General features: G+C 35.3%; 1 protein-coding gene across 2 annotated transcripts; it reads left to right on the forward strand.

Moving 5' to 3' along the window:
* Positions 1-1,775: 1,775 nt before the first annotated feature.
* On the forward strand, positions 1,776-27,533 carry MS3_00005477 (uncharacterized protein). 2 transcript variants are annotated; one of them, XM_051213548.1, is made up of 9 exons: positions 1,776-2,104; positions 3,937-4,183; positions 10,751-10,979; positions 11,502-11,827; positions 13,197-13,264; positions 19,562-19,649; positions 21,545-21,653; positions 23,528-23,791; positions 25,694-27,533. In XM_051213548.1, exons 2-9 carry the CDS (start codon positions 4,002-4,004, stop codon positions 25,760-25,762), a joined length of 1,335 nt encoding a protein of 444 aa, XP_051069538.1. In that variant the 5' UTR covers positions 1,776-2,104; positions 3,937-4,001; the 3' UTR covers positions 25,763-27,533. The 2 variants fall into 2 exon arrangements, with proteins under 2 accessions (XP_051069538.1, XP_051069537.1); XM_051213547.1 differs by having other exon boundaries at positions 10,751-11,202; positions 13,197-19,649; positions 23,528-27,533.

The following is a 27,533-nucleotide window of genomic DNA, read 5'->3' on the forward strand; positions in this document are numbered from 1 at the left end:
TTTTCATTTCAAGCGTTTTAAACATGAAGGCAGATAATTTAAAATTATTACATGTATTTCCCGACCAGATGCTGCAGCTTTCTTTTTGATTTATCTTTCAGCTTACCAATACCCGGAGGACTCTTATTATCCTTGGTAACCCCCGGCGCGCGACGATCCCATCCAAAATGGTATCGAACCAACATCACGTTGATTCTGGTGGGAGAGTAGTGTAGTGGCATTGGACAAAAGCCAAACAATCCGCAGAGCTGTGAACACGAGACTGCTCAGAAAATAGATATTCAATATTTAACGCGGAGAAATACCTAACAATGGAGAAGGCGCGAACAATGAACTGAATGTACTGGAGTTGATCGAGTGGCATGGCTCGGCCATGCAGGCGTGGTCTCTGCTGAATGTTACCTTATATCTTCTATTCATATTAAATATATTGTTCTTCCTCTAGCCTAACCTTGTTCTACATCATGTATTGGTAATTGATATGATACAGTGAGTTGGTGTAGTCGATGGTGTGACTTCCACGTAAGATCTTATAGATTAGGCAGTTATATCATGACAAATCTACAAATTTAGGATTAGGTCTATTATTAGAGCAGTACTAATATCATACTAGACCATAATTCTACAGTCCATTATTGTTCATAGTCGCGTAAACAAGTACTAGAATAAAATGAGTCAGATAAGAGTGCATTTTTCTGGGTATCTTTCATACGTTTATTAATGAACACAGACAATAAGAACTGTGAGACAAGGAAGGCATACTTCTCCTCTCAATGAATGATGTGCGAGTCAGTCTACACAATATAACGAACTATGTATAAATCAGTGACAAACAATTGAAGTGTGGATAACTAGCACATAAAACAAGCACACTTTAACAAGTACGAGATATGAGTAACAATGTCGTTCATGACAAACTACGTAAGAAAATCACAAAATTCCTGAGCACGTTCAAATGATATATTTAGGGACCAAATAAAAATAGACCACATGGGTACATAACATGGAATTGTTTCAATCTCATACACTCTTGCTTAAAGTGGCCTTTCATTTTTACAAATCATTAGCACATGGCTGAGCTGCTCATAGAGTGGAACATGTTGTGTGAAAACTTCCGAAGCATTGGTCCGTATCCTATTGGAGTTGAACCCTAAAGGACACTGAGCGAATACAACGCTGTTGAAGCGAAGTCCTCTTCAAAGAGACTTGACGGTGATATTGGACTGTGCACAAAGATATAGAGATGCCACAGGTGTTCAGAGTTTGAAAGTGCCTTTACCAGTAACACGTTTATGACCGAAATATGCCAGCCAAGTCGAATTAGATGTCACGAATGGAGAAGATCGAAAATATGTTTCGAAGGCTACCTATATGTCGAGAAGCGTATAGTCTGAGTTGCTTAACGGTTGCAAGTGATGCGAAGCACTGCGTACTCTCTCGTGACCTGGTTCGGGTGCGTTATCGAGTACCTTCAAATAGGTGTGTCCAGTAAAACTAATGAGATTAGCATCAGTGTCGAAGACATTCAGAACTATTTATTTTGAATAGTTATTCACCGATATTGATACCTTCGCATTCACATTAATATTAAGTAGAGTATCAGTGGCAAAATATGGTTACATTTTTTTCCTGTGCATCCTGGAGGTTTAGAGGACGACATAATGCAAACCGTATAATTTAGACATCTCTTCCCACCTATATTCATTAGTTAACGAAACATTTTCAGTCTCAATATCTTTTTTCAAAACGAGACTTTTACTGTAGTCTTTTGAGAAGCCTGGACGTTTAATTTAGTCCCGTCGGTACATAAAGTGATTAATTCAAGTATTACACCAGGATCAATTCTACTATTCTCAGCCAACTTGTTTTTCTCTGAGTTTTCAGGAGAAGCATAACAAACATCATGCATTTACATAGTCGAAGACGCTCTCTTGCCATCAAGACATAAACTTCAGGAGACAATAATCGGCTGAGTCTGTTCAGAGAAGTTTGAAGTTTGAATCTATGATCTCAGATGTTGTTTGACCCTTCAAGGTTGTCCTTAGTATTTATGGTTATTTAAACGTTTTGTCACATGGTTCTACTCAGTTCGTTGCACTAACAGGTTAGTTATTCTTTGAGTTAACTTCCTTATTTGTACTTCACGTCAATACACTTAATTGTGCTCTATATTCTACGCATTAACGTACAACTTGGAGATCGAAGTAACAAGTACCCACTTGTATTGTAAATCTGAGGATCCGGCATTAGAATGTAGTGTTAATCTTTGTTTGATGTCTTAATATATGTCACAGGTAATTACCACTAAATGTAGGTGATTATATAGATACACACCAACCATATATTTACTAGGCTGTTACATTATACATACATTTTCTTATCATGCACCTAAATTTATCACTTGAGAGCCATCAAAATTTTGATAGTATTTAAAGTAATACCAATCAAATGTTTCGTGTTCAAAATTCTATTCCAAATGAAATATGGAGCGTGTGATTTTCCATCTTTACAGTTATTATATTGTGCTTAAATATATATTTAAGCACAATGTAAGTGAATATTTACAGTTGTTTATGCTTCCAAAGCATTGCCAGTTAGTCCTCCGTCTAGTCATATTGCCACGTTTTACAATTTGTACACATAGATTAATAATTTTTAAGACTTTTAAGGCCTATAAGTCCACTTGAAGTACTTAATTAACCTTACAAATTCAGATTTGTGTAGTATATAACCTGTTTAACAGGTTATCCGTCTCCACAAATGTCATTATGGTCTGTTTAACTATTATTTCCAATATTTTAACTACAATACTGGTAAGGCTTACAGGTCGGTAGTTTCATGGAAGTTGTCTTGGTCGTGTTTTATGTATGGAAGTGACGATTACGTCCTTGCAGTCCATAGGTAACACACCTTGGCCAAGCGACATATTGAATATTACCGTCAGTGGGTCTGCGACATATTGTGAAATATGTCTCAAGATTTTGGGGTGTAGTTCATCTGCTCCCGTTGACTTTTCCATGTCTAAGGTGCCAAGAGCCTTAAGTACACTGTCTTGATCAAAGTCTTCGGTGGCCAAGTGGTTTGTTGACATTGGACAGTCATAATATTTTTAAACGTGTTCATTCTGCTGGAACTATAAACAATCTACATGGTACCAAGAAATAACATTATTAGATTAACTCCAAACCTATTACATTTACATAGGAAGTCAGCAACGTAAAAACCGAAATCAGTAACAATATCCATTGTCATTAAAGTTTATTAGAACTGTCAAGACAATTCTACTGTATGGGGCAGAAACCTGGAGAACTACGAAAGTCATCATCCAGAAAATTCAGGTGTTTATTAACAGTTGTCTACGCAAAATATTTCGGATCCGTTGGCCGGACACTATTAGCAACAACCAACTGTGGGAAAGAACAAACCAGATCCCAGCGGAGGAAGAAATTAGGAAGAAGCGCTGGAAGTGGATAGGACACACATTGAGGAAAGCACCCAACTGCGTCACAAGACAAGCTCTCACATGGAATCCTCAAGGCCAAAGGAAAAGAGGATGACCAAAGAACACATCACGCCGGGAAACGGAGGTAGATATGAGAGAAATGAACAAGAATCGAATGGAACTAGAAAAGAAGGCTCAGGACAGAGTGGGTTGGAGAATGCTGGTCTGTGGCATATGCTCTATTAGGAGTGACAGGCGAAAAAAGAAATTGACAAATGCGTTGCTATTGCTTCAGCCTGAGGACATGCGCATTTCGCGAGGGACTTGTACGTTCAATGGTCTGTGTAGCTGATTTATAGGTAGTTATTTTGTTGATTATAATTTAACCTTAATAATCTCGATGAAAAGCATAATACTCAAAATAGTCCACAGTTCTTGTCATTTTTAGCCAATGTAAATAACTGTTTCAATGTTTCTTACTACGATTTACATAGGTCAATTATATTCACCTTCAACGTTAAAATTTCAAATTCGTCACTACGTGTTTTGATTGAATTCTATGTCTGTAGTCAAGTTTACATTATCTAGTGATGACCAAGACGGTGTTCCATGCCCAGATTCTATTCCCTTGAAAGTTGATGAAATAACAAAAAGTATAGTCGGTCATCTTAAAACTCAGTGCTCAAAAATTCTCTCTGGAAGCTGGTCTGATACAAATAATTTCTGTGTTGAGCTATCGAAGTAAGCCAAGTGTAATCTTGATATATATATATATATATATATATATATATATATATATATATTCTGTTTTATTTTACCTGGCCGATTTGATGAGGAAGTAAAAATGTTTGTCTAATCAAATAGTTTCCTCCAAATATAAGAATCGTTTCAAAAGCACACAAACATCTGTATATTATAATAGTGTTGCTGTCGAGTTTTCTGAGCTAGATGGTTTAATTGCCAAGCTTTCATTGTCGTTCTGGACATTATCGGCTTCGCGATTAAACCTTTCAGCTATGAGAACTGAACAACACTAACAGCATCTACCTGAGCCGCAAATCTTAATCATTTCAGTGTTTGCACATCCTTGATATCCGATGTTTTGATGATCATTAAACGCTTTATTGGCATTTATTTATTTGAACACATAAATATTGATACAACAGGGACCTAAATGCCCTGGTATGGCCGAGAGCGGGGTGGATTCGCCCTCCCTCTCGAAATGCTCTCACACCACCACGCGTATACAGCCTCCGCCAGGGAAGTCTTACTCACTGCCTTCTCGTGGCATTACTGTTGTTTACGAAAATAAGAAAACGAAAAGCGAATGTCCGGCGCTTTAACCGGGTCCCAAACCAAAACAATGGTGCACATGGGCTCCAGTATCCTGAGGGAACAAATGGCGTATGAACCAATTTTCGGTCACCGGCTACCATGGGGCTGCATCTCCTTGTGGGTTAGATCTTTAGGTCAAAGACTCGGGGTGTGGCCCCCTAAGATAACCAACCACCTGCCTTGGTCTGGGCACCCGGGCAGTATCACAGCCCACACACAAATGATGAACTGTCTATAATTATGGAAACTACTTTTCTTGCTTCAACTAACAATCAAATGATTCAAATTATTATTATTATTTACTACGTCATTATTCACCCTCTTTTATTCCTACTCTGTCTACGTTTATTTTTTCGACTTATACAGCAGCTCGTCTATGGTGGAAATTCGACTGTATCTAAACGTTCTCGAGTCACTGCCTGGTTGAAAATTGTATGTTACCACCGAATATGAGAACTGAAGCAGTTTTTCTGAAACCACGTGCACCATTCAAACTAGCTGCCTTCAACGTTCGCACACTTATGCAGGTTGGATAACCGATAGGGCTGGCTATGTCTTTGGAAAGTCTTAATATCGATGTTTGCTGTCTATCCGAGACCCATATTCAAGACTCTGGTGAAGTACTACATATTCGCTCTCCACCAGTCGCTTCAAAAAGCTTGTTCTACGTGCGCTTATCCGGAGACCCTATGGTATCTTCGTCTGGTCTTGCTGGCGTTGGTGTCGCACTAAACGCTAGAGCTAAGGCAGCACTAATCGATTGGATCCTCATTAACAGTCGGTTATGTGCTGTTAGATTAGAAAGTTCCATCAAAGTGAGAAGAAATCGGCGTGAGAAACGATGTCTTCGTCATCTCCGCCTATGCCCCGACAGATTGCAGCCCGGATGCAATCAAGGATGAGTTTTACCACCAGTTATCTGTTCTTCTCCAGAAAGTGCGTTCGACAGATATTGTAGTACTAGCCGGAGACTTGAATGCTCAGGTGATGTTAGTCTGGCCGTAAAAGGTGAGATCTACAACGCGTCGGTGGGAGCAGTTTCGCGTAGACCAGGGCATGGTCAGATTCCACACAGGTACTCCAAAAGGAGCGGCAGTCCTGTACACAACCACGCCAGCGGTAGCCGATCGCGATGTGATCAATCTGAGTCCAGGCTTGAGATGCAGAGGGAGGACGCCAGGTGGCACATCGGCGATGACTGTGCCGAAAGATAGTGCTAGCCAGAAACAGGTTGTGGTCTGTGCAGTTGCAGTAGACGGTCCCCGTCCCCGTTATCTGACCTGCGACCAACGAGTCCCCATCGGCCACCTAAACGACTGTCTTCTGTGCTTAGACACCCGACCTGAGCATTCGAATCTCCGGCTAGTACTACAATATCTGTCGAACGCACTTTCTGGAGAAGAACAGATAACTGGTGGTAAAACTCATCCTTGATTGCATCCGGGCTGCAATCTGTCGGGGCATAGGCGGAGATGACGAAGACATCGTTTCTCACGCCGATTTCTTCTCACTTTGATGGAACTTTCTAATCTAACAGCACATAACCGACTGTTAATGAGGATCCAATCGATTAGTGCTGCCTTAGCTCTAGCGTTTAGTGCGACACCAACGCCAGCAAGACCAGACGAAGATACCATAGGGTCTCCGGATAAGCGCACGTAGAACAAGCTTTTGAAGCGACTGGTGGAGAGCGAATATGTAGTACTTCACCAGAGTCTTGAATATGGGTCTCGGATAGACAGCAAACATCGATATTAAGACTTTCCAAAGACATAGCCAGCCCTATCGGTTATCCAACCTGCATAAGTGTGCGAACGTTGAAGGCAGCTAGTTTGAATGGTGCACGTGGTTTCAGAAAAACTGCTTCAGTTCTCATATTCGGTGGTAACATACAATTTTCAACCAGGCAGTGACTCGAGAACGTTTAGATACAGTCGAATTTCCACCATAGACGAGCTGCTGTATAAGTCGAAAAAATAAACGTAGACAGAGTAGGAATAAAAGAGGGTGAATAATGACGTAGTAAATAATAATAATAATTTGAATCATTTGATTGTTAGTTGAAGCAAGAAAAGTAGTTTCCATAATTATAGACAGTTCATCATTTGTGTGTGGGCTGTGATACTGCCCGGGTGCCCAGACCAAGGCAGGTGGTTGGTTATCTTAGGGGGCCACACCCCGAGTCTTTGACCTAAAGATCTAACCCACAAGGAGATGCAGCCCCATGGTAGCCGGTGACCGAAAATTGGTTCATACGCCATTTGTTCCCCCAGGATACTGGAGCCCATGTGCACCATTGTTTTGGTTTGGGACCCGGTTAAAGCGCCGGACATTCGCTTTTCGTTTTCTTATTTTCGTAAACAACAGTAATGCCACGAGAAGGCAGTGAGTAGGACTTCCATAGCAGTAGTCGAACGGGTTGACAACTTCACTTATTTTGGAAATCTGATCAGCCCTAATGGGTTGATGTCTGAAGAAATCTCAGCACGGATTCGAAAAGCTCGCTTGGTTTTTACCAACTTACGTCACCTATGGCGAAGGCGAGATATCCGTCTATTAAGAAAAGGACGAGTATACTGCGCGGCGGCCCGTTCTGTTTTAATCTACGGCAGCGAAACATGGCCATTAAGAGTAGAAGATACTTGTAAACTACTAGTATTTGACCACAGATGCCTTAGAAATATTGCTCGCATCTGCTGGGATCACCGGATAAGTAATAGTGAGGTTCGACGCAGGATATTAGGGAATAATGGTAAATCAGTTGATGAGGTTGTGAATCTTCATCAACTGAGATGGTTGGGCCACGTGTTACGTATGCTCAAACACCGATTACCACGACGCGCAATGCTGACTAGTGTTGGGAATGGTCGGAAGTTAGGGGCGGCCAAACCAAAACGTGGCATCAGTGCTTGAAGTCACTAACTTCTAGTCTGAGCCATGTTGGTAGATGCAGACTACTTGGTTGGGGTCCGCGTGACTATCGTAACCAATGGTTGGAGACTCTTGGTGACATGGCTCAGAATCGATCACAATGGCGTCGGTATATACACTCTCTGTCTTCCCTTAAACTAAGAGATTAAAACCGTTTCATATCTTTCTACGAACTAATTCTTTCTTCCTGTACTATGTCCTTATATGCAATCTTTCTTACCACCTCTGAATTAACTACTTTTATGAATCCGGTGTTCATCTTGTTGTGTTAATGAGGTATGGCAACTTGTACCGATGCATATATGTGCCTGGTCCTACGTTGTAGCTGACTGACTGACTGACCCTGGCAGAGGCTGTATACGCGTGGTCGTGTGAGAGCATTTCGAGAGGGAGGGCGAACCCACCCCGCTCTCGGCCATACCAGGGCATTTGGGGGCATGTCAGTTATTCTAACCGTTATATTTTTATCTTTACATTTATTTTTTCTGTATACTTGAAGAAGTGAAGGAAACCATTCATTAATTTTAAAAATCCAGAATCAACTGAATGAGTGGGAATATGTTTTTAAGAAAAGACTTTAAATTGCTCAATGGAAATATGTATTGGGTAAATAGACTAATCTAACATGGATTATCCTCTCGATTAGTGTTTTTTTCCACTAGGTTGCACCGCCTTGCAATTCAGAAGCAATGCACCTAGTGAAATGCTAAGATTAAAGTTACACAGATTAATCCAGAGAACTTTTTATTACAGGTAAATTACAATTAATGTTTTCCACATGTCCAACAATCACTTCGAGGTTGAAAGATAAATTACCTAGACTAGACACTTCTTTCTGTATCTATCAACTCAACTGCCCCTGTGGAGCGAGTTATATTGGCAGATGTTCTAGGAATTTGTATATTCGAGCTCGTGAGCACCTCTTAGTGTGGTTAAGCAAAGGTGTAGTTAAAACTGTCAACAGCTCCATTTTCGATCATTGAATTCAAACGGGACATACAGCCAACATGGAGCAATCTTTTACAACAATATATCGTGTTAACGGCAGTCTACTTAATTCCTTCAGACAGCTGAAGCAATCGCTATTGTGATAAAAATCTGGAGCTTTGTATCCAAAAGAAATATGTTCAGCGGCTCCTTTTACCCTAGCCAACTTCGGGCCCAATTAGTTACTAATTTATTTTATGATATGGTGACGTAACTTGATTAGTGTTCATTTTTATATCCTTAGCTTATCCTATCCACACATCTTACCATTGTCATTATTATTATTACTACACTTGCTAACCTTTTTGAGAAATTTATTCAGCATCCACCCCTATCTACTATATTTGACCTAATTCATATTATTCTACATATTACGTAATTTTCGATTTGTAATTACATTATTATCAGAATGAGTTTTGTGGAGATTTTTTAGGAAATTTCACAGGTTGAAATCATGAGTCAGTTGAAGCTAGACCAGGTTTTCAATGGTGGTCTAGCTTCAACTGAATCATGATTTCAACCTGTGAAATTACATTATTCTCTCTCACCCCGTGTTGACCATATTTATTCTGAACATTGATCCCACAATTTCATTTCACTTATACACTCATTCAAGTTAACAGTTCGTATTGGTCATCCCAACATTATAATGCTTGTAAATTTAAGGCAATATCGAGGCAATACGCACAGTATGCAAATATGCCAAAAAGAGATTGATCAATTTCAGTTCTAAACATCAATGTGAAGATTCAAGTAAAGCAATACCAAGTGAATTCACGATTTAATTTGATATGATAAACAATTTTTGATACTTTTTTCCTTTGTTGTGACTTACCCTTAACCTATTTAGTTGACCTTTTAATTTTCATATATAAATTTTTGATTCGTCTATTACAATTCTCAATGATGTACTCTGCCTTAAACCTGGCCAATTTTATGGATTATTAATTTGGATATATAATTATAGAACCTGATGAGAAACTATTGAAATGAATATTCTTCGTTCATATAATTGTGTTTTAATATAATGGGAATTTTTCAGCGATTATCATATATCGTATAACTAACTTATGGTCGTACTTTTTTGAATGTGTGTTGGAGTTTTCAGTGGTGACCTTAATTTTCTTTACAACCCACTTGTTTAAAGAGGGAGTTATTTCTGTTCTGTTGAGATTTGTGTTTCATCTTGTTGGAAAATAATCAATTCGGTTAGTTGCCAGTATTTTATCAATTTAGTCAGTCCATCATAACAATCATATTTAACCTGATTTCGAAAATAGACTAATTTCACAGATTGAAATCATGAGTCAGTTGAAGCTAGACCACCATTGAGAACCTGGAAGCACTGGACGGCCGTTTCGTCCTAGTATGGGACTCCTCAGCAGTGCGCGTCCACGATCCCGCACCACGCGGGGCTCGAACCCAGGACCTTCCAGGTTTTCAATGGTGGTCTAGCTTCAACTGACTCATGATTTCAATCTGTGAAATTTCTAAAACCTCCACAAAGCCCATTCTGATAATAGACTAATTTGTCTACTAAATAAGCTTTATGAAAATTGGCTATTCTGTGTAATTATCTATTTTAGATTATTTCGGAAATTATCATCTTCATAATTTACGGTAGCAATTGTGTATAATATAGGTAATATAATGAGAAAATAAAGTTTATTAGAAACTAAATTTTGGACTATTCGGTCACATATACACTTTCTAATTTATTTATATGTGAAATAGTAAATGTCAAATTAAACAAATAAAAAATAATTAAGTAAAACGATATAGATCACATCATTCTGAAGTATTAAATTAACATGTTCATGGTAGATTTATTGAAAGTAGAAATTGTTTGTAGACATGAATTGTTCATAATTTATTGCTCTAGTACATAACATAGTTCTAATAAACTTCTTCTGACTGCATTGTTTAGATTGATTAAAGAGACTAATTGTTCTTAATTGATGTGAAAAATGTATTGATCACTTTGTCAAATGCGTAGTTAATATAATCACATTTGTTTTCCATAAAACTATTTAAAATAGATTATTTTCATTTTAGGAGTTGTGGACTAAGCAATTATTTATATATTGGATATTTAAATAATGATATTATTTCTTTTGAAAATGAACCACGTAAAGTACTTATTCGAGTATATGGTGAAGTATTGAGAAGTTGTACAGACTCGATTATCTCTGATTCAGTTAATTTCGCATTACTTTCGGAAAAAAGGATTGGGCCTAAACTTCATGGTGTATTTCCCGGTGGACGAATTGAAGAATTTATTGAGGTAAAATTGACCTAATTGCCTTTTGTTAGTTAAATAATGGTTTCTGTAATGCACTTCTTGGAACTTCCAGATTGATATTTCATTAGAGAAGTTGTTTAATGTTTTGCTCTGACGACGTAGAGATCGAATAATAGCTCTATGAATTATAGGAGCTTATTGTTAACTAACGATTTATAACACATTACAGTCGTTCTTGACCCACGTGCGTAGTGACAAGGGGAGGGTAAGGCTTTCGTAAAAAAGATTTTATATTCTCCAAAGTGTGCAAAATTATTGTGTATCTCGTCCGTGAATAATAAAGAGTATTATCAATAGCAAGATTTGCAGAAGTTAATGAATTCGTTCTATTTTAAGGGATTTTTATTCTTGATCATTTTACCAAATCCGTTCAATGTGCAGTGTATGCTTTATCTAATAAATATTTTCGCATATAATTATTCTTTATCAATATGCTGACATTTTGATATCATAATTTTATATAACTATAGTTTTCTCTAATCTTTTTGCTGTAACTTTTTTCAGTCCAGACCTTTAACTACACAAGAACTTCCACTAATTATTGAAGTAGCAGCACGGCATATGGCTTATTTTCATAAATTATCCATGCCATTTTCAAAAACCCCATCATTCATAATAAGAATGTTTGATAAATATCTTAGCCAGTTGACAAGCACACCTGAACATTTACATCGTCCATCTCCAAATTTTTCTTCAAATACTTTATCTGAATTAGAAGCAAAAGGTTTCTCTTTTGCTAATGATGGACATATATTGACGGAACCATCTTACGAAGAAGCTAGAAATATGGTATATGAATTATCTCTCATAGAGGAATATAATTGGATAAAGTAAATATTAATTGTTTTTAAAATGTTCATTTTGTCCCGTACTATCTAAGAACATCTGAAACAAGAAACATCTAGTTGTTTAACTTTTTTCCCTGAAGTATTCAGTATAATACTCCTGAAGGTCAACGAGATATAAGATAATGGTAGCAGTAACATTCGTATTTGTTGTCCGTGTGAATGCCCTTTTAAACAGTTCACTCGGGCTTATCAAAAACTTTCTTGGGCAACGTGTTAATGGAAAGTTAGAAAATAGTCTTATTGTTCATTAAAATCAATGAACTGTCTTCATATAGCCGATGTATATATGACACATTCATCTTGCATGAAAAAGACATGTAAATTTTTCAGCGTCATTCATCTTAAAATTAATTTTGCGTTTGGAACAAATAAAGTTGAGTATCCTCCATTTTTTGATATTTTACCATCGAGGAGAATAGATAGTAATATCAGAGGTATAGTTTCCCGTATGAAAAACTCATGGGTTGGTCAACGTATCTTTAGCGTCAAATAATGATGTATAATATATTGGTCTATTGAATCATTATCAATTTTCTATCAATCATCAAAAGTTGTTCTTAAGTAAGCAATGCCTTTTGATTCTGTGCTAAAGAATTTCTGGAGTTAACTGTTTGTAAAGATGTAACGTCATGGGTAACTAAATGAATTCATTTTATCCACAAATGTTTGTTATTCTCATCGTACAAAAGTTAGTCATGGAAACCAAGTAATTGTAATCAATACACGTTGAGTAGTTATAAACTGGTTTGTTAGCAAGCTTAAATATTTATGTCAATGCTTCCAGCCTTTTTTAATAATAAGCTATGCGATTGTGAGATAGGTCATTGTCGAGGTTTAATATGTGTATATGCTACTAACTTTAATCCTGTTAGGTTGTTGGAGGCTAAGTTTCGTGCTAGCTGGCGCTTGTCGCTAAGGTATACCTGTAATCTTGAAGAAAGTGTTTCACCCTGTGGAATTTGAGCCCGCGTCACCCACTGGTCCTACGTTGTAGCTGATTGACTGACTGACACCCACTGTTCTACCTGGGCTTCGAACTATCTTCTGTGGTACTGAAATATTTACAGTTGGTTGGTCATTTGATAGTAACCGGTATCATTTCTATCTATTCCTTTATTGGTAACCGAGTCCTATTGTTCAAGTTGCATTGTAACCACTAGTTTAATCAACTTAAAATTGCATACATTATGCTTTAGTCCTACTTAGTCTATGTTATAGTGTGATAGATTGTGTAAATATGTATGCCATTTTTCCGCAAGTTTGTTATCTCTAAAACAAGTGTTTTATCCAATGATCAGTAATGTGTTTATTTTACTTTGTTTCTCGTTGTCGTCAATTCGTGGTTATTTAGAGAAAAATTTGAAGTTCATTATGCTGAAGTATTCCCAATTGTATTTTGCCATAATGATTTCCAAGAAAGTAAGTTTATGATTTTCTTATGTTTTTAATCATCGTATGGATTGTATTTAAAAATAATGATAATAACAATGTTTTCCTACCATACCGCGTTAGATTATACACCATTTGGTGGATTCAACTCATAATTATTAAGTCAATTTTGTATTCAACTGTGTATCATGTGAAACTATAACTTTCACAGTTGTTTAGAATTACTAATCGATAAACCACCACTCACTTAAAAGCGTTTACTTATTTTACAGAATTGTATTGCTATTTTTAGTTTAGCAAATTGTTTAGTCAATTAAGTTTAGTCTGTAAATAAGTTTTAAGTCTGTGTTAAATGTGTTGTGGAAATTGGAAATGTTTTTACTTTTTCAACGTTACTATACAAACAAAGATGGATAGTGACTAGCAGTGGAATCCAGGACACGCGTTTCTTCCTGTTTGGGACTCGTCAGCTGGATGTACCTGCATCTCAGAGTTAATGTTCACTCCGGGACTCGAACTCAGTACCGTTCGCTTCAAACACCATCGCGTTATCCACTTAGCTACTGAGTCCTGATAGCCACTTGCTTGTGCAATGGGGTGAAGTTTAATTTACTTGTTTTACTTGAATCTACCCATTGATGTTTTAGGACTGAAAGATAATATTCAATTAGTTTAGTCTTCTGATGAATTTAGTAAAGCAGTTGCAAATCCCATGTGTGTATTAGGGATGATATTTTTAAGGATCATCTAGTCACTACAACAATTATTATATGATGACTCAGAATGACCATCTTGTACTAATCACTCACAGGTACATGTCGAGGTAAAGAATAAATCAAGCCAAGACATACTTATTTATCTGTATTTGTGTGCATTCTCAACCATCGCCTACCTCGACGTGGTATGTTTGTTGATGTAGTGGTTGGTTGGGTGGGGAATCAAACCAGAATGTGAGATCAATTAATTGTGTCATCGACTATTAGACTGAACCACGTTTGATAATTTCAAATTATCTGGTAATGGTCCACGTGCTTATCGTGACCAATTGTTGGAAATGGCTGATAAGGGTTCGGATTTGTCACAATGGTACAGATGTATTCACTCTTTATCTTCGCTTAAAACTTGAGCTTTAGATTTATCTTGTATTTTTTATTCCATAGATTCATTCTTAAATCACATTGTATATACCTAACATTTTCTACTATTACTAATACTGTTACTAGTTGTACTGCCTTGGAATGTGTCTTGATAATCTGATCTCGCTTTGTTCATGTGGTGTGGTGACAACTTGGACCGGACTCATTTATGTTCTAGGACCCACGTTACTAGTGACTAACTGACTTATCTCTTACGGAACTAGTTACCTAAATCATTCATCAAAGGATATCTGATATGTTAAAGACAGCACCTTCCAGTCTAGCTTCGTAAAGGATAACGTAGACTGACCAGATTATATATATGTATTTGACTATAACCACGTAGCTTTGGTTCATCATCCGATATTGTTTGTGAATAAAGTTTAATTTGGTGAAGTGGTGTTTTTGTGAATATTTCCGTCTCCAGGTTTGATGACTTCACTAATATTGTTTTATTTAAATTCTTTTGGTTGTATTGTATCTTCTAAACTTATTTCGACACAAGATCAGTGTTCTTGTTCTCTTAAGTAAATCACAAGTTTTATAATTCAAGTTGGCTTATATTTTTCTTTTTGTAGAAATTTCATTATGTAACTCTTCTTCAAGTTACTGCATTTTTGTGTATATTCGTCTGCTATCTTTATGAATTCGTTATCTGAATAAGTAATTCTCTTCCGGAAATTTTTATTTTTAACACACGATAGCTTAATTATTTTGATATGGCTTCTAAAAGAACGTCTTTTACGTGCTGATCACTAGTTAAATCAAATGGATACTTCTTTTCAGGCGTTAATTAGATAGTATTCTATATGAATAGATTTTATTCAGACTATTCCAACAGTTTGTTATTTAATCTTCAAGAATATTTCTAAATTAGTTACAATGTTTCTTTGATTGTATTAAAATTAATTATACAGACATTGCATGTTTGAATTTTAAAGCATTATGTGTCATCTTATTAAATTTCTTTGTGAAGATGGATTTCACCGTTCCTTAGGATTTAATACGTCTCACTTGCAGTATATGATGCTAAAATATATGAGTTTCTCGTGAGTTTATTCAACTCACGTTCAGGCTAAAACAATCAGGATTGACCTAGACATTGTTATTTTGGGGCTAGTGATACTGTCCAGTTGTCTAAACCAAACTTGATGAGGTAGAGTTCGAACATGCAATTTTATAGTGAGGATTTTGTTGAAATCACAAACCACTATCAATTAAACAACCACTGAATTCTAGGAAGCACTGGACATGTGTTTTGTTTTAGCGTGGAGCTCGTTGGCAGTGTGCACCCACGACCTTACCAGCGGCGATCAAACCTAGGGCGTTTGGCTTCGTATGCGAACGCTTAACCTTTAACTCAATGGGCCGGTATCCGATGTCGTACGAGTCTAACTTCAATCGATGCACAATATTATTGAACATCTTCCGTTGTTTGCGTTGCGTACCTTATTTATGCTCCGTACAATCGAGCTCCACTGATGAGATATGTCGAATTCAGCGGCGGAAATTGTAAATAATTTGCAAATATTAAAAATAGCAACCAAAAACATCCATATTCTTTTTTCTATGAATTGTGATTTACATGAACACAGAACCTAAAAAGCTAACAACACTACTGAATTTTGTTGATCAAAGTAAGACTAACAAAAACATTTAATCCAACTACGCTACTATTTTAGTGTCACAAGATTAGATGGAAAAAAGTTTATCCAAAAATTTGGCGTTAAACCATTTAGATTTATGTTTCACCATTATTATAATGTAGTTCATATATATATATAATCCATTTGTCTATATGTGGGGTGTGTGAACAACTGCGTGACTTCATCGTAAAACATAACTTACAATACAGCTATAAATCTCATCTGAGTTAAGCTGTATTTCTTGTTATTACCGTTTATACCTTGTGGTATTTTCTAGAAATCTTGCTTTTCTGCGAGGAATTATTTTTTGAATCATATTTGTTATTGTTTTGACTTGCTTGTTTTTCTCGCTTCCTTCCTCTAAATGTTACGTTGCAAATTTTAGTAATCTTACTGTTTTACATGCTAAAACTTCTCACATTAATAAATAGCCCATCAGTTTTTATGTTTAACATTTCATTATTTTAAATGAAAGATGTAGTACCTAAAGGTATTCATTTTTACCGAAAAGTTAACTGTAATGTGAGGGGATTCCGTAACCTAGTACGATAACACAAGACTCCTACAATAGTAGTACCGATTAAGTATTCGTGCCGCAACTGACCTTTAATTATAAATGTGTTACTGGTAGTAAATGATGCTAACTAGACTAGTGACCGTACTGCAATCTGATTGACAGAAGTCAGTCTGCACTGAGGGACTGGGCGAACATGATGTTGACCACTACTTTTTAGCTGTCAATTAATTGTGTCTCAGTTCTACAAAAAGTTACTCGTAATTCAACTGTCTAAGTAGTAACGTCTCAGGTTGTGGAGCTGGACGACAGGAGTTCGAATCCCACTGGTTGCATCTGTCGTCTCTAAACTACAAGCACCCTTTGTTGTCGAGTACCAACTAAAACGAAACGTAGGCCGAGCAGGATTTCCTTTTGGATACTTTACAACACCTAACTGTTCATGTAATTCATTTACTACGTATATCTTTGACTACTCAGCTTTAAGAGTCACACTTTTGTGTAAAAATTCAACTGATAATGCCCAGATCCTTAAACCCATGGTTATGCGAGTTTTTAACCTGGTACCTACAGTTTTAAAGCTGATGGTTTAAGCAATAAGCCACTTCTCTACTGGCAGTGGCGTTTCATTTGCTAAAATGAATTTCAATAATCCTTTCACATATAAAGTGTAGAAAAAATATGGAACAGTTATTGCCAAATAAAAAATAGTGTTTTTATTCTTTCAAAGTGAAAATGCTTGATAACATGTCTCATAGAACATTGTTCCGTCTTATTTAAGTCATCGTATTCTCTAGTGAAATAATATTTGTAATTTGTTTGTCAGCTATTATTTTCTCTACAATCTTGTTTCTTATCTGACTCCTTTTTATCCGTAAAATTCTCGAAACTCATTTCATTTCGCCACAAGTTAAAGTTAATGTCTTTTTCCTCTCTCTTTATAAGCTCTTTTTACCTTCCTATCATCTAAGAAATCTAACCGCTCATAAGCATTAAATTTTGCATTGTTTTGTTCATATCAGTGATCAAACATACTTTCTTCTTTATTTGGCTTCGAAGCCCACTTTTTTTTCCATATCGTCTAGTTGTAAATATAAGGTAGTCTAATCCAATGAAGATGAATTGAAGCACAATCCAAGTCATGTACTTAAATAAGTAAGCTCTATTCCTTCACATTAATTATCACAACTATCTTCACTCCGAGCGCGGGGTGGGTCCGCCCTCCTTCTCGAAATACTCTCACACGGCCACGCGTATACAGCCTCCGCCAGGGAAGTCCTACTCACTGACTTCTCGTGGCATTACTGTTGTTTACGAAAATGAGAAAACGAAAAGCGAATGTCCGGCGCTTTAACCGGATCCCAAACCAAAACAATGGTGCACATGGGCTCCAGTATCCTGAGGGAACAAATGGCGTATGAACCGATTCCTTGGTCAGCGGCCACCATGGGACCGCATCTCCTCACGATGCTCCACTGCCTTGTGGGTTAGACCTTTAGGTCAAAGGCTCAGGGTGTAGCCCCCTAAGAAAACCATCTGCTTCGGTTTGGGCACCCGTGTAGTATCTCAGCCCGCACATGAAAGCATGATAAACTCGTCAGTGAGAGCAGTTTTGCTCTACGCTTGTGAAACCTTGCCTCTCCGAGTTGAGGATGTTAGACGACTCTCTGTGTTCGATCATCGTTGTCTCCGAAGGATTGCTGACATCCAATGGCAACACCATGTTAGTAATGCAGAGATTCGGCATCGTGTGTTCGGGCACAGAGACGATAATGCAATCGGTGTCACCATCTTGAAACACCGACTTCGGTGGCTTGGACATGTTCTACGAATGTCGTCCCAGAGAATTCCACGTCGTGCATCATTTGCCGACACTGGGACTAGTTGGAAAAAGCGGAGAGGTGGTCAGTGTATGACATGGTGTCGTGGCATAAAAGAAAGCTGCAAAGGACTGGCTTGTGTTGGTCCTTCACGAATCCCTAGCTAGTGTCCGAGAGATGGTGCAACACAGTGGGTAGAGACGTTATGAGATATGGCTCAGAATAGAAGCCAGCGGCAATGCTGCTGTAACCTTCTTTTACTTTCTTCATTAAAAAAGTTGGCTGTATCTTCCTTAACTGAAGGATTTCTTCTGATTGTACCTTTCCGTTCCCCCATTATCACTATTATTATTACTACACAACCTTACACCAATCTCTTCCTTATTGTTCTTTTTTTACTCTCCTTACCTTTTTTTCTTTTTCCTTCTCTTTAAATTCTCATTGTTTTGTGTGGCGTATATATATTTAGCGCACTCTTGTACCAATATGTATGTTTTCAAATAGAAAAACTTAAACTGTATATTGATATTGATTTAGTAATGCAACTTGAAGTTGATAAGACATTTCGATATAATCGACATCCATACGAATTATCCCATTTTTTGTTTGTTACATTAGCTTTGATTTTTTTTCTATTTTTTCCAGTGAAACATTATCTTCATCATTCTACATGTTTCTTTACTAATCACTTTTTTCGAAATTACTAACTATCATATTTGTGTGTGTGGAGTGGAATACTGTTGCAGAGAGCTAGCTGAAGCCGGTGGTTTCTTTACCAGGATACTCTCCGAGCCCTTGATCTAGAGGTCTGGTACACAAGGCGTTGAAGCAAGGTCAGAATGTGCAGTTTCCTGGTAGCTGGTAGTCAAAATGGATTCACATTTCATTCGTTCTCTCCGAATTCCGGAGCCCATAAATAACTTTATGGTTCGGAATCAGAGTTTCCAGATCCTCCATATCTACCGACCCAATTTTGGTCCTAGGATTTATCGTCCCGTCACTTTCGTGAACAACACCCTTGCTGTGTATAGGCAGTGATAAGGACTTCATCCGCAGAAGCTATAAGCACATGGCCGTATGAGAGTGTTTCTATCGGTAGAGAGGAATCTCCCAACTGTCGGTCATACTAGGGCATTTGGGGGACTCTAAGGCCCTCCTTGTTCATGTTAATACAAAATTATTATTACCTTGTTTTTATTTTCTTCTGGTAGATAACCTACTTCTTTTAAATGATCCAAAAGTTGATAAGGTCTATCGTATTCTACCAATCGACTTCGAATACTCTGGTTATAATTATCGGTACGTATATGGAAATCATAGTTATACTTTTTTAAATTTAAATTTACATGTTTTATTGAAATTGTTAAACTTCGAATACATTATGTTAGCCTATTATTATTATTATTATTATTATTATTATTATTAATAATAATGAGCTTTTATGCCTCAAATTCTTCGTCTGTTTATCTGGAGATGTTTTCATAGTTTGACATATAGTATAACATACTCAAACTAAACTATTTATGGTTAGGTTGTTCAAAGAAAACGTAGTCTTAACATACAATTTATGTCGTTCAAATTTTGTTACATCTGCTGTCGAGATTATGAAGATTTCTAACTCAGGAAGAATTTTTCAGTGAAGTTACATTCTTTGAACTGGATAGTTTAGGTGTGAAGCCTTTATTGTTTTGCTAGAAAATAACATCAAGATATACTTCAAAAAGAGGTGAACTATTGAAATTTTTCACATCTAACGGATAGTTTATTCTGTCGATATTGAATTCGTCTCTACCTACTACTTATGGATTGATCGTTTGCATCATTGTTTACAATGTTCATCTTAAGGACATGATGACTGACCAGTACGCGAATAGGGATACTATGTAATGCTTAGTAAAGCTTTGATTTACAAAAAAGATTTCTTGAGTTACAAAACTTTACTTATCACCAACGTTTACCAAATTTTTGACAGTAATTCACTGATCAGGTTCGGAATAATACGTGTCACCTACCGACTGATTATCACTAAGTCTAGGTAAAGTGATTAATAAAACATATACTTCTGATTGTTTCATTCCAAGAGTCCTTTTATCTGATTACAATAAATCTATGCGCTTAAATTAACAGGATTTCAGTGCAACCAAACAAAGACCGATCGTTGATACTCCAACTACCTTGTCAGTTGTCTTATGTATAATGAAGTGAAATATACTTCACTCTGCTACATTACGTAGCTTTCAAGTACTTAACCAATGTTGTCTGATTTTATTACTGAGTTCATGAACTATTTTGAACCATACACATTTTTATAAATATAAGGGAATAAGTTTACCTGGCTAACTTTATAAACATTTTAGACTAAATCACCTTACATAACTTAACAACGTGATACTAAAAGTCTAATGCGAAATATCTCAGGAATCGATCTATTTCCAACTGTAACGAGCATATCAGATGTGTAAGGTCTGGATAATGCAAAAAATATTATGTGTCGAATTGTATGTTGTATGGATTGTTGTAGCAATGACATAGTGATTCATTTGATCTAGCGACTAATCGTAGTGTTGTGTGGAAAAGTTATCAGTTGTCGAATAGACTTAGATCATTCACCTGTTTAATAAGTTAAGTAGACAAATGGGCCGGGTCACAAGTGTATAAAGAATGAACGTGATTAATTATCTTAACAAGTATGGAGTAATTAGTATGATCAAAAGGATGCATTTTTAGTCAAATGAAATACAATAATTTATTATCATTTCTTGATATTTATCGCTAATAATTTTGACCCAACTTTTTACGATTTTCGAAAATCAATTTTCATATCCTGATAATTGAATCGATTAGCTTATTAAATTTCTGTATGTAATGTTTATGACCTATACTTTTCTAAAGAAACTCACATGTCCTCACTATGTCCAACACTTAAAATTATATACCAATCTTAAGAAAATAAACCTCAGACATTGTGATCCGTAAGAACTTTTTGGTTAGTTCATATGTAACCAAATACTACATCATTTACATTAAACATACTTTTGAAGCAACATTTTTAATAATCTAAATTGAGGGAATCCTATTGAACATTAAATTCTTCATCTAAATGATTCTTAACCTTGTTTATTTTAGTTCTTGATTATTCCGTGATATTTTGCTCTCAGATGATCCATTTTTTATGTGTCTTTCCTTTTTTAAAGTGCTTTTGATGTTGGGAATCATTTTAATGAGTGGTGTTATGATTACACGAACCCTGATCAACCGTATTATGTTCACAACATTGAAAATTACCCAGATCGTTCAAAACAAGTTAGTTATTTTTGGTTTCCCAGTGTTGTTCAATTATTAATGTATGTTTCCTAAATTGTACTTTTTAAAAAAGGAAAAGTAGTCCCTACCAAATATTAGCGCTCTATCCCTTCATTGGTTTATTTTATTTCTGAAACAACTAAGCTTCCCATTAGATATGTATAGAAAAATCACAATGATGTAAGCTATCTGTGAAGTGGAATGTCATTTTCCCATGGTAACTTTTTTCTATGGTTTTGAATGTTGTAAGACTTAAAAGAGTTCAAAAAAGGCTACTGATGAATACGAATATGTGTGAACATTTAGACTGAGTTGTTCACCTATGCATCTGATAAATATTACTCCATTTGTTTAGATTTTTATATCGTAAACAACTAAGAGATGTCGGTATTCGATAAAATTCGATCAATACTAAAGACTACTCAATAACAATTTATCACTGCTCAGTAATCAATCATTAAAGGTATCAGTAATTCATTTTATAGAAAACTGAAATTGAGATGGGAACTAGACAGGTATCCTCTATGGCAGTGAGTGATAATAGCGCAATATATTCAGTTTTTAGCATATTATCTAAAACAAAACATGTACTTTGTAAAGTATGATAGTGTTGGGCTCTATCTCTGTTAGGTTCATCGTTACGTACGGCTAAACAATATCATACTAAAACAAAACAGCTGTACAATAAATGATTACGCGATTTTCTAGATAAATCTAGTCCATAATGTAAACCATCGTTTTAAAAAATTATTGTAGGAAACTTTCAATTAAGATGTTTCTTAGAACTTATATTCTCACTTTGTTAACAATAAAACTAACATTGATCGGCCCACAATCTCAACAAAGATTCAACAATCTCCACAACTCTATACTCATCGCCATCATGTGTTCACTAGTGACTACCTTCAAGCGGTAATTCTCGGGGTTCTATTGAGAAGTCGTGACCAGTATAGTCCAATCGTGTCTAGTTTAAGGCAGTTATCCACCGAAGAAAATTGAAAATGGTCGCACAATATAGTGGATTGATTTAAGTTAGACACTAACACCTTTGGATGCCGGCTCTGTGGTCTAATGGTTAACCGTTCACGCGTGACCGAACGTCCTGGGTACGATCCCTGTGCATTGCGGAGGAGTCCCATACTTGAACGACACGAACATCTAGTGCTCCCAGGTTTCCAGTGGTGGTCTAACATTGATCGGTTCATGATCTCAATATAAATAAACAAATACCATTGATTTTTCTAATCTGATGCATTTATTTGTTTATTTGTGCACCACTTATTGTTAAGTGTAATTTATGATGTCACTTTGGATGAGTCATAACTTAAAGAATTTATTACAGTTGGAAATATTTTTCTCTATGGTATCTCGACTTGTAAAATTGTGACGGAATGTTTCTTTAGATTACTAACCCAACATCTAATGTTATTGATTTATATGTATGGTATTACTAAGTGATAAATCCGATAGAATGTAAATGTTAACACCGTGTTTATTGTTTAGGTACTACTTAATGTAGTATGTGAATAATCGGAATATGATTGATATATAGTGTATATGTAGTAGCATTCTTTCTATACTAGAATATTTATTGTATTAATAATTATAATCTCATAATAACCATGGATCAACTTTTTTTCAACATAATCTCATTGAATAGTCCAGTACAGTTTGTATTTAGTAATAACACACAAGTCATACTGTGTGATTTAACTGATGAATTCCAAATGATTTATCATTACTTTCTTAAATAGAGTTCGTTTAGTTATTGACTAGAGTTAAACACTTTCGTATAACATTTTCGAAAAAAGTATATGCATATATTTCTGTATGATTTCATTAAATCAATTGTTTTTTTAAACGTATTTATATAGAGGCTTTTTTGGAAAGCATATCTAACTGAAACTTATTCAAATGTAGAAAATGATCATTTTAATAAAAGAAATGGTAATTTCAATTGTGTTGATAATTATGAACATAATAATAATGTTGTTCGATTTGCTAATCATCATGAAGAGGATTGTGATTATGAAAATTTATGGATTGAAACAATCTATGGTTCATTATTATCACATTTATTTTGGTCTGCATGGTCACTTGTTCAAAGTCAATTATCAAGTATTCAGTTTGATTTTATGGTATGTATGTTTTACCATGTAAATAATGAAAGTGTATTCTCAGAAGGGGTTTGTGGAGATTTTAGAAATTTCACGGATTGAAATCATGAGACAATTGAAGCTAGACCACCATGGAAAACACGGAAGCACTGGACGGCCGTTTCGTCCTAGTAGTACTCCTGGAGTTCTAGTGAGAAGCCGTTACCAGTGGAGTTCAACCAGGTCTGTTGTGAGATATCAGCTCACTGAAGACAATGGTGTTCGGTGGCGCAACTTCGTGGATTGGTTGAAGTTAGACATTAACACCGTTGGATGCCGGCTCAGTGGTCTAGTGGTTAAGTGCTCGCGCGCGAAACCAGTAGGTCCTGGGTTCGAATCCCGCTGTGTGCGGGATCGTGGATGCGCACTGCTGAGGGGCCCCATACTAGGACGAAACGGCCGTCCAGTGATTCCAGGTTTTCCATGGTGATCTAGCTTCAATTGACTCATGATTTCAATCTGTGAAAGTGTATTCCTTGAATTTCAAGATAATTTATTGTCCTGTATATAAGAGGCAGAGATTAGTCATATCAAGAATATGAGATGGTAGATGCTGTACATTTTCAGGTGATTAGTCATTGTTACATGTGATAATTCGTGTTGAATGAAGCACACTTTATGTTAAGTATCATTGTCATACTTTTGGTGCTATGTAATGGGAATCAATCATTTGATTATTCACTGAACAACTTAGTTGTAAGTATCAGTCTGTTTTTGTGTTTAATTTTTAGCTAGTTAGCCTTCTAATTTAATGGTTTTATCAAATTGGCTCTTAAGATAGTAAGTTGTCTACTCACAATTATTCAACAGTTCTGGTGTGAATTGTCTTTACTAGTTTAATCAAATTCTTTCAGTATCTTTTAGGAGTACGTTGTTTATGCATATGTTCATATCTGAGATAGCGCTAACTCGTAAGAATATTTACTTGGACGAGAATAATAACTGCATTGGTGAGAAAATATTTGTCATTTGTGATATGGTTCAAAACAGTTACCTCTCTATTTCGTTAATCAAATTCGACTTCAGGTGAAATACAAAACTGTTGGGGTATTTGAACTCCGTAAACTACTTTCTTTTTGCTATATTTGGAATTTTGTCTTTGTGCCAAAATTCTTTACAGCAGCCATCTATCAGTTTTACTAAGAGCAAAGATGCTTTTTCTCTGTTGGTTCGTTATTCTCGTATGATACTAATCCTTCACCTCACTCTCATAGATATTAACTATTTTCATACAGGGATGTCTATTTCTGTAATTATATTTCTTTATTACCATACACTAAATCTTCAGGACACAATTTGTCATATGGATTACTCCGACCTTAGTAAAAAACGAATTCAATTGAACTAACTAGTTACTCACTATAATGATAAGCCGTAACCGAAACGCTATCAGTGTACTTCAGTCACTGAGTATTGTTTTTCAGCTATTGTTTAAAATGTCAACCGTTTTCATCTAATAAAACATGCTGTTTTAGTGACCAGACTGTTATCTGAATTAATTTTGACCAAGTAGATCTATTCATTTTTTTACGTCGACGATAACCAAAAGAAGCCTTGAGTTATAATGAGATTTGAAATGTTCTGTTGAGCGTTTTGGAACTTCAAAATATATGTTGTTGCATGATTTGAGACATCACATTATGGTATTGGGCAATCGAATTTTGAATGTAACGGTTCTCACTTGAAAAATACGTATTAAACTGTAATACATTATGTACGTATTATTATGCAAATTTTCCAATTCACTTTTGCAAATAGTCAATGACAAAACGGCGAACAAAATAATCTCCGCTTTGAGATAGAGGGCTTCCATACAATACATGATTATCCTTCTAATTATTGAAATATTCTAATCTGTTTTTATATTTATTGTTTCTTTTTTAGGATTATGCTAAAGTTCGTATGAAACATTATCATCTTATGAAATCTTGGTTACCACGCGAACATTTGTGAAGAAAACGCACATATCCGAATTTTTACTCATTTGTTTGTTTCTTTTTTTTATCACAGGAAATAGATAACCATTTGTTTAGTATAATTTCTAGGATAAAACAAATTAATTATTCACATGATAATGATGATCGTAACTTTCAACTAATTTATCACTGGATTTGTGCTTTTTGTGTACATTTGTAAGTGTTTTACTATAAAAAAAGCCTGGTTTGTTGCATATGTGTGTCTACACGTTTGCTACCGTATTACACATCACCCGGTTAGTAGTATTTCGAAAAAAAGACCACAATCTGTGATATTAATGAGCAAATTATTATTATTTTTGTTAGAACAAAGTTGATAACTTAAATCTTTATTCTTGAGTAGCGTTTTCATGCTTTTCTTACCTTTAATATCCTTTATTTCTTTTCTAGTCTTCCAATTTACACTTGTAATTATCATTTTAAATTGTTAATCATATATTTTTGTTTGTTTGCTTGTTTATTATTTTGTTTCTACTTATTTCAGTTGTTTCCTTCGTATTGTTATTTACTAACAAATTCTACTATTTTTGATAGATCAACTTATTTACAGACAAATATTTCCAGTGCTTTAAAAACAACGATATATACTTTTCGATTGTTAACTTATGGATTTTCGTAATACTGAATAATTCTGTCTTCATTTGATATATATATTAGAATACTTAAACTGATTTTAATCCAAAGAATGTGTAACTGACTAATTCTCTAAATTGATAAAAGACACCAAACTGTTGGTTAGATGGGTACATTTATAAAACATATCAGGTATAATAATTCATAAATCAATTGGTGTTAATATAGCTGTTGTTAATGTAATCATAAGTGTAGAATCCCAATTAAAGTTACTTTACAACTCCAAAATGTTATTGTTGAGAAATATATATATATATATATATATATATATATATATATATATATATATATATATATATATATATATATATATATATATATATTTATTTATTTATTTATTTATATCTGTTATGATATTCCACTGCAATCAGACTAAATGTTCCAGTATTTTTGTTCAAACAAATATTATCCATCTTTGCTTATAATGCTTGTAAATTAAGGCAATATCGAGGCATATGCCAATAAGAGACTGATCAATTTCAATCCTAAAACATCAATGGAAAGTTTCAAGTTAAACAATACCAAGTGAATTAAATATTATCTGTCTAATATTTACTGATTTGAAAAATTGTACTAGCTTGCTTACATCTGAATGGCTCATTTATAATTTTTGTGTGTTTAATTACTTACACAATTACACTTTCCCATAAAATGCAAATGACGGATTAATCAAAACTGCTCTTCATCTGCTAAGTGATGCAGTATAAATAGCTTTAGATATATTGGTACAAATATGTTATAAATCACCAGTTTCTTTTTCTAATTACTACCTAATAAAGTCAGTCATTAATTAATAATGTATTATATTAGTATTGACAAATAATAATTTGTTTTTTATAAGTGAACAGCATTATTACGATCGACCACTAATTTTATTAGCCTGACCATATTCTATTTTGAATCGACTTGAACGAAAGAAACATACTAATTAATTAAAATAATACATAAGTTTGCACACTGTTCTCTGTTTTACATTTATTAAAAAATCTTTTCAATATAGGATGTATTAAGTTTGGATTTTTAGAACTATCTCTATTCAATGATTTACTATAATGCAGTAAATAGAGACGTGCAGAATTCGGAATTTGTCTTATAATATACTTCATAATTTTTGC

This window comes from Schistosoma haematobium, chromosome 3 (assembly GCF_000699445.3).
Source record: "Schistosoma haematobium chromosome 3, whole genome shotgun sequence".
In the NCBI taxonomy this organism is placed as follows: domain Eukaryota; kingdom Metazoa; phylum Platyhelminthes; class Trematoda; order Strigeidida; family Schistosomatidae; genus Schistosoma; species Schistosoma haematobium.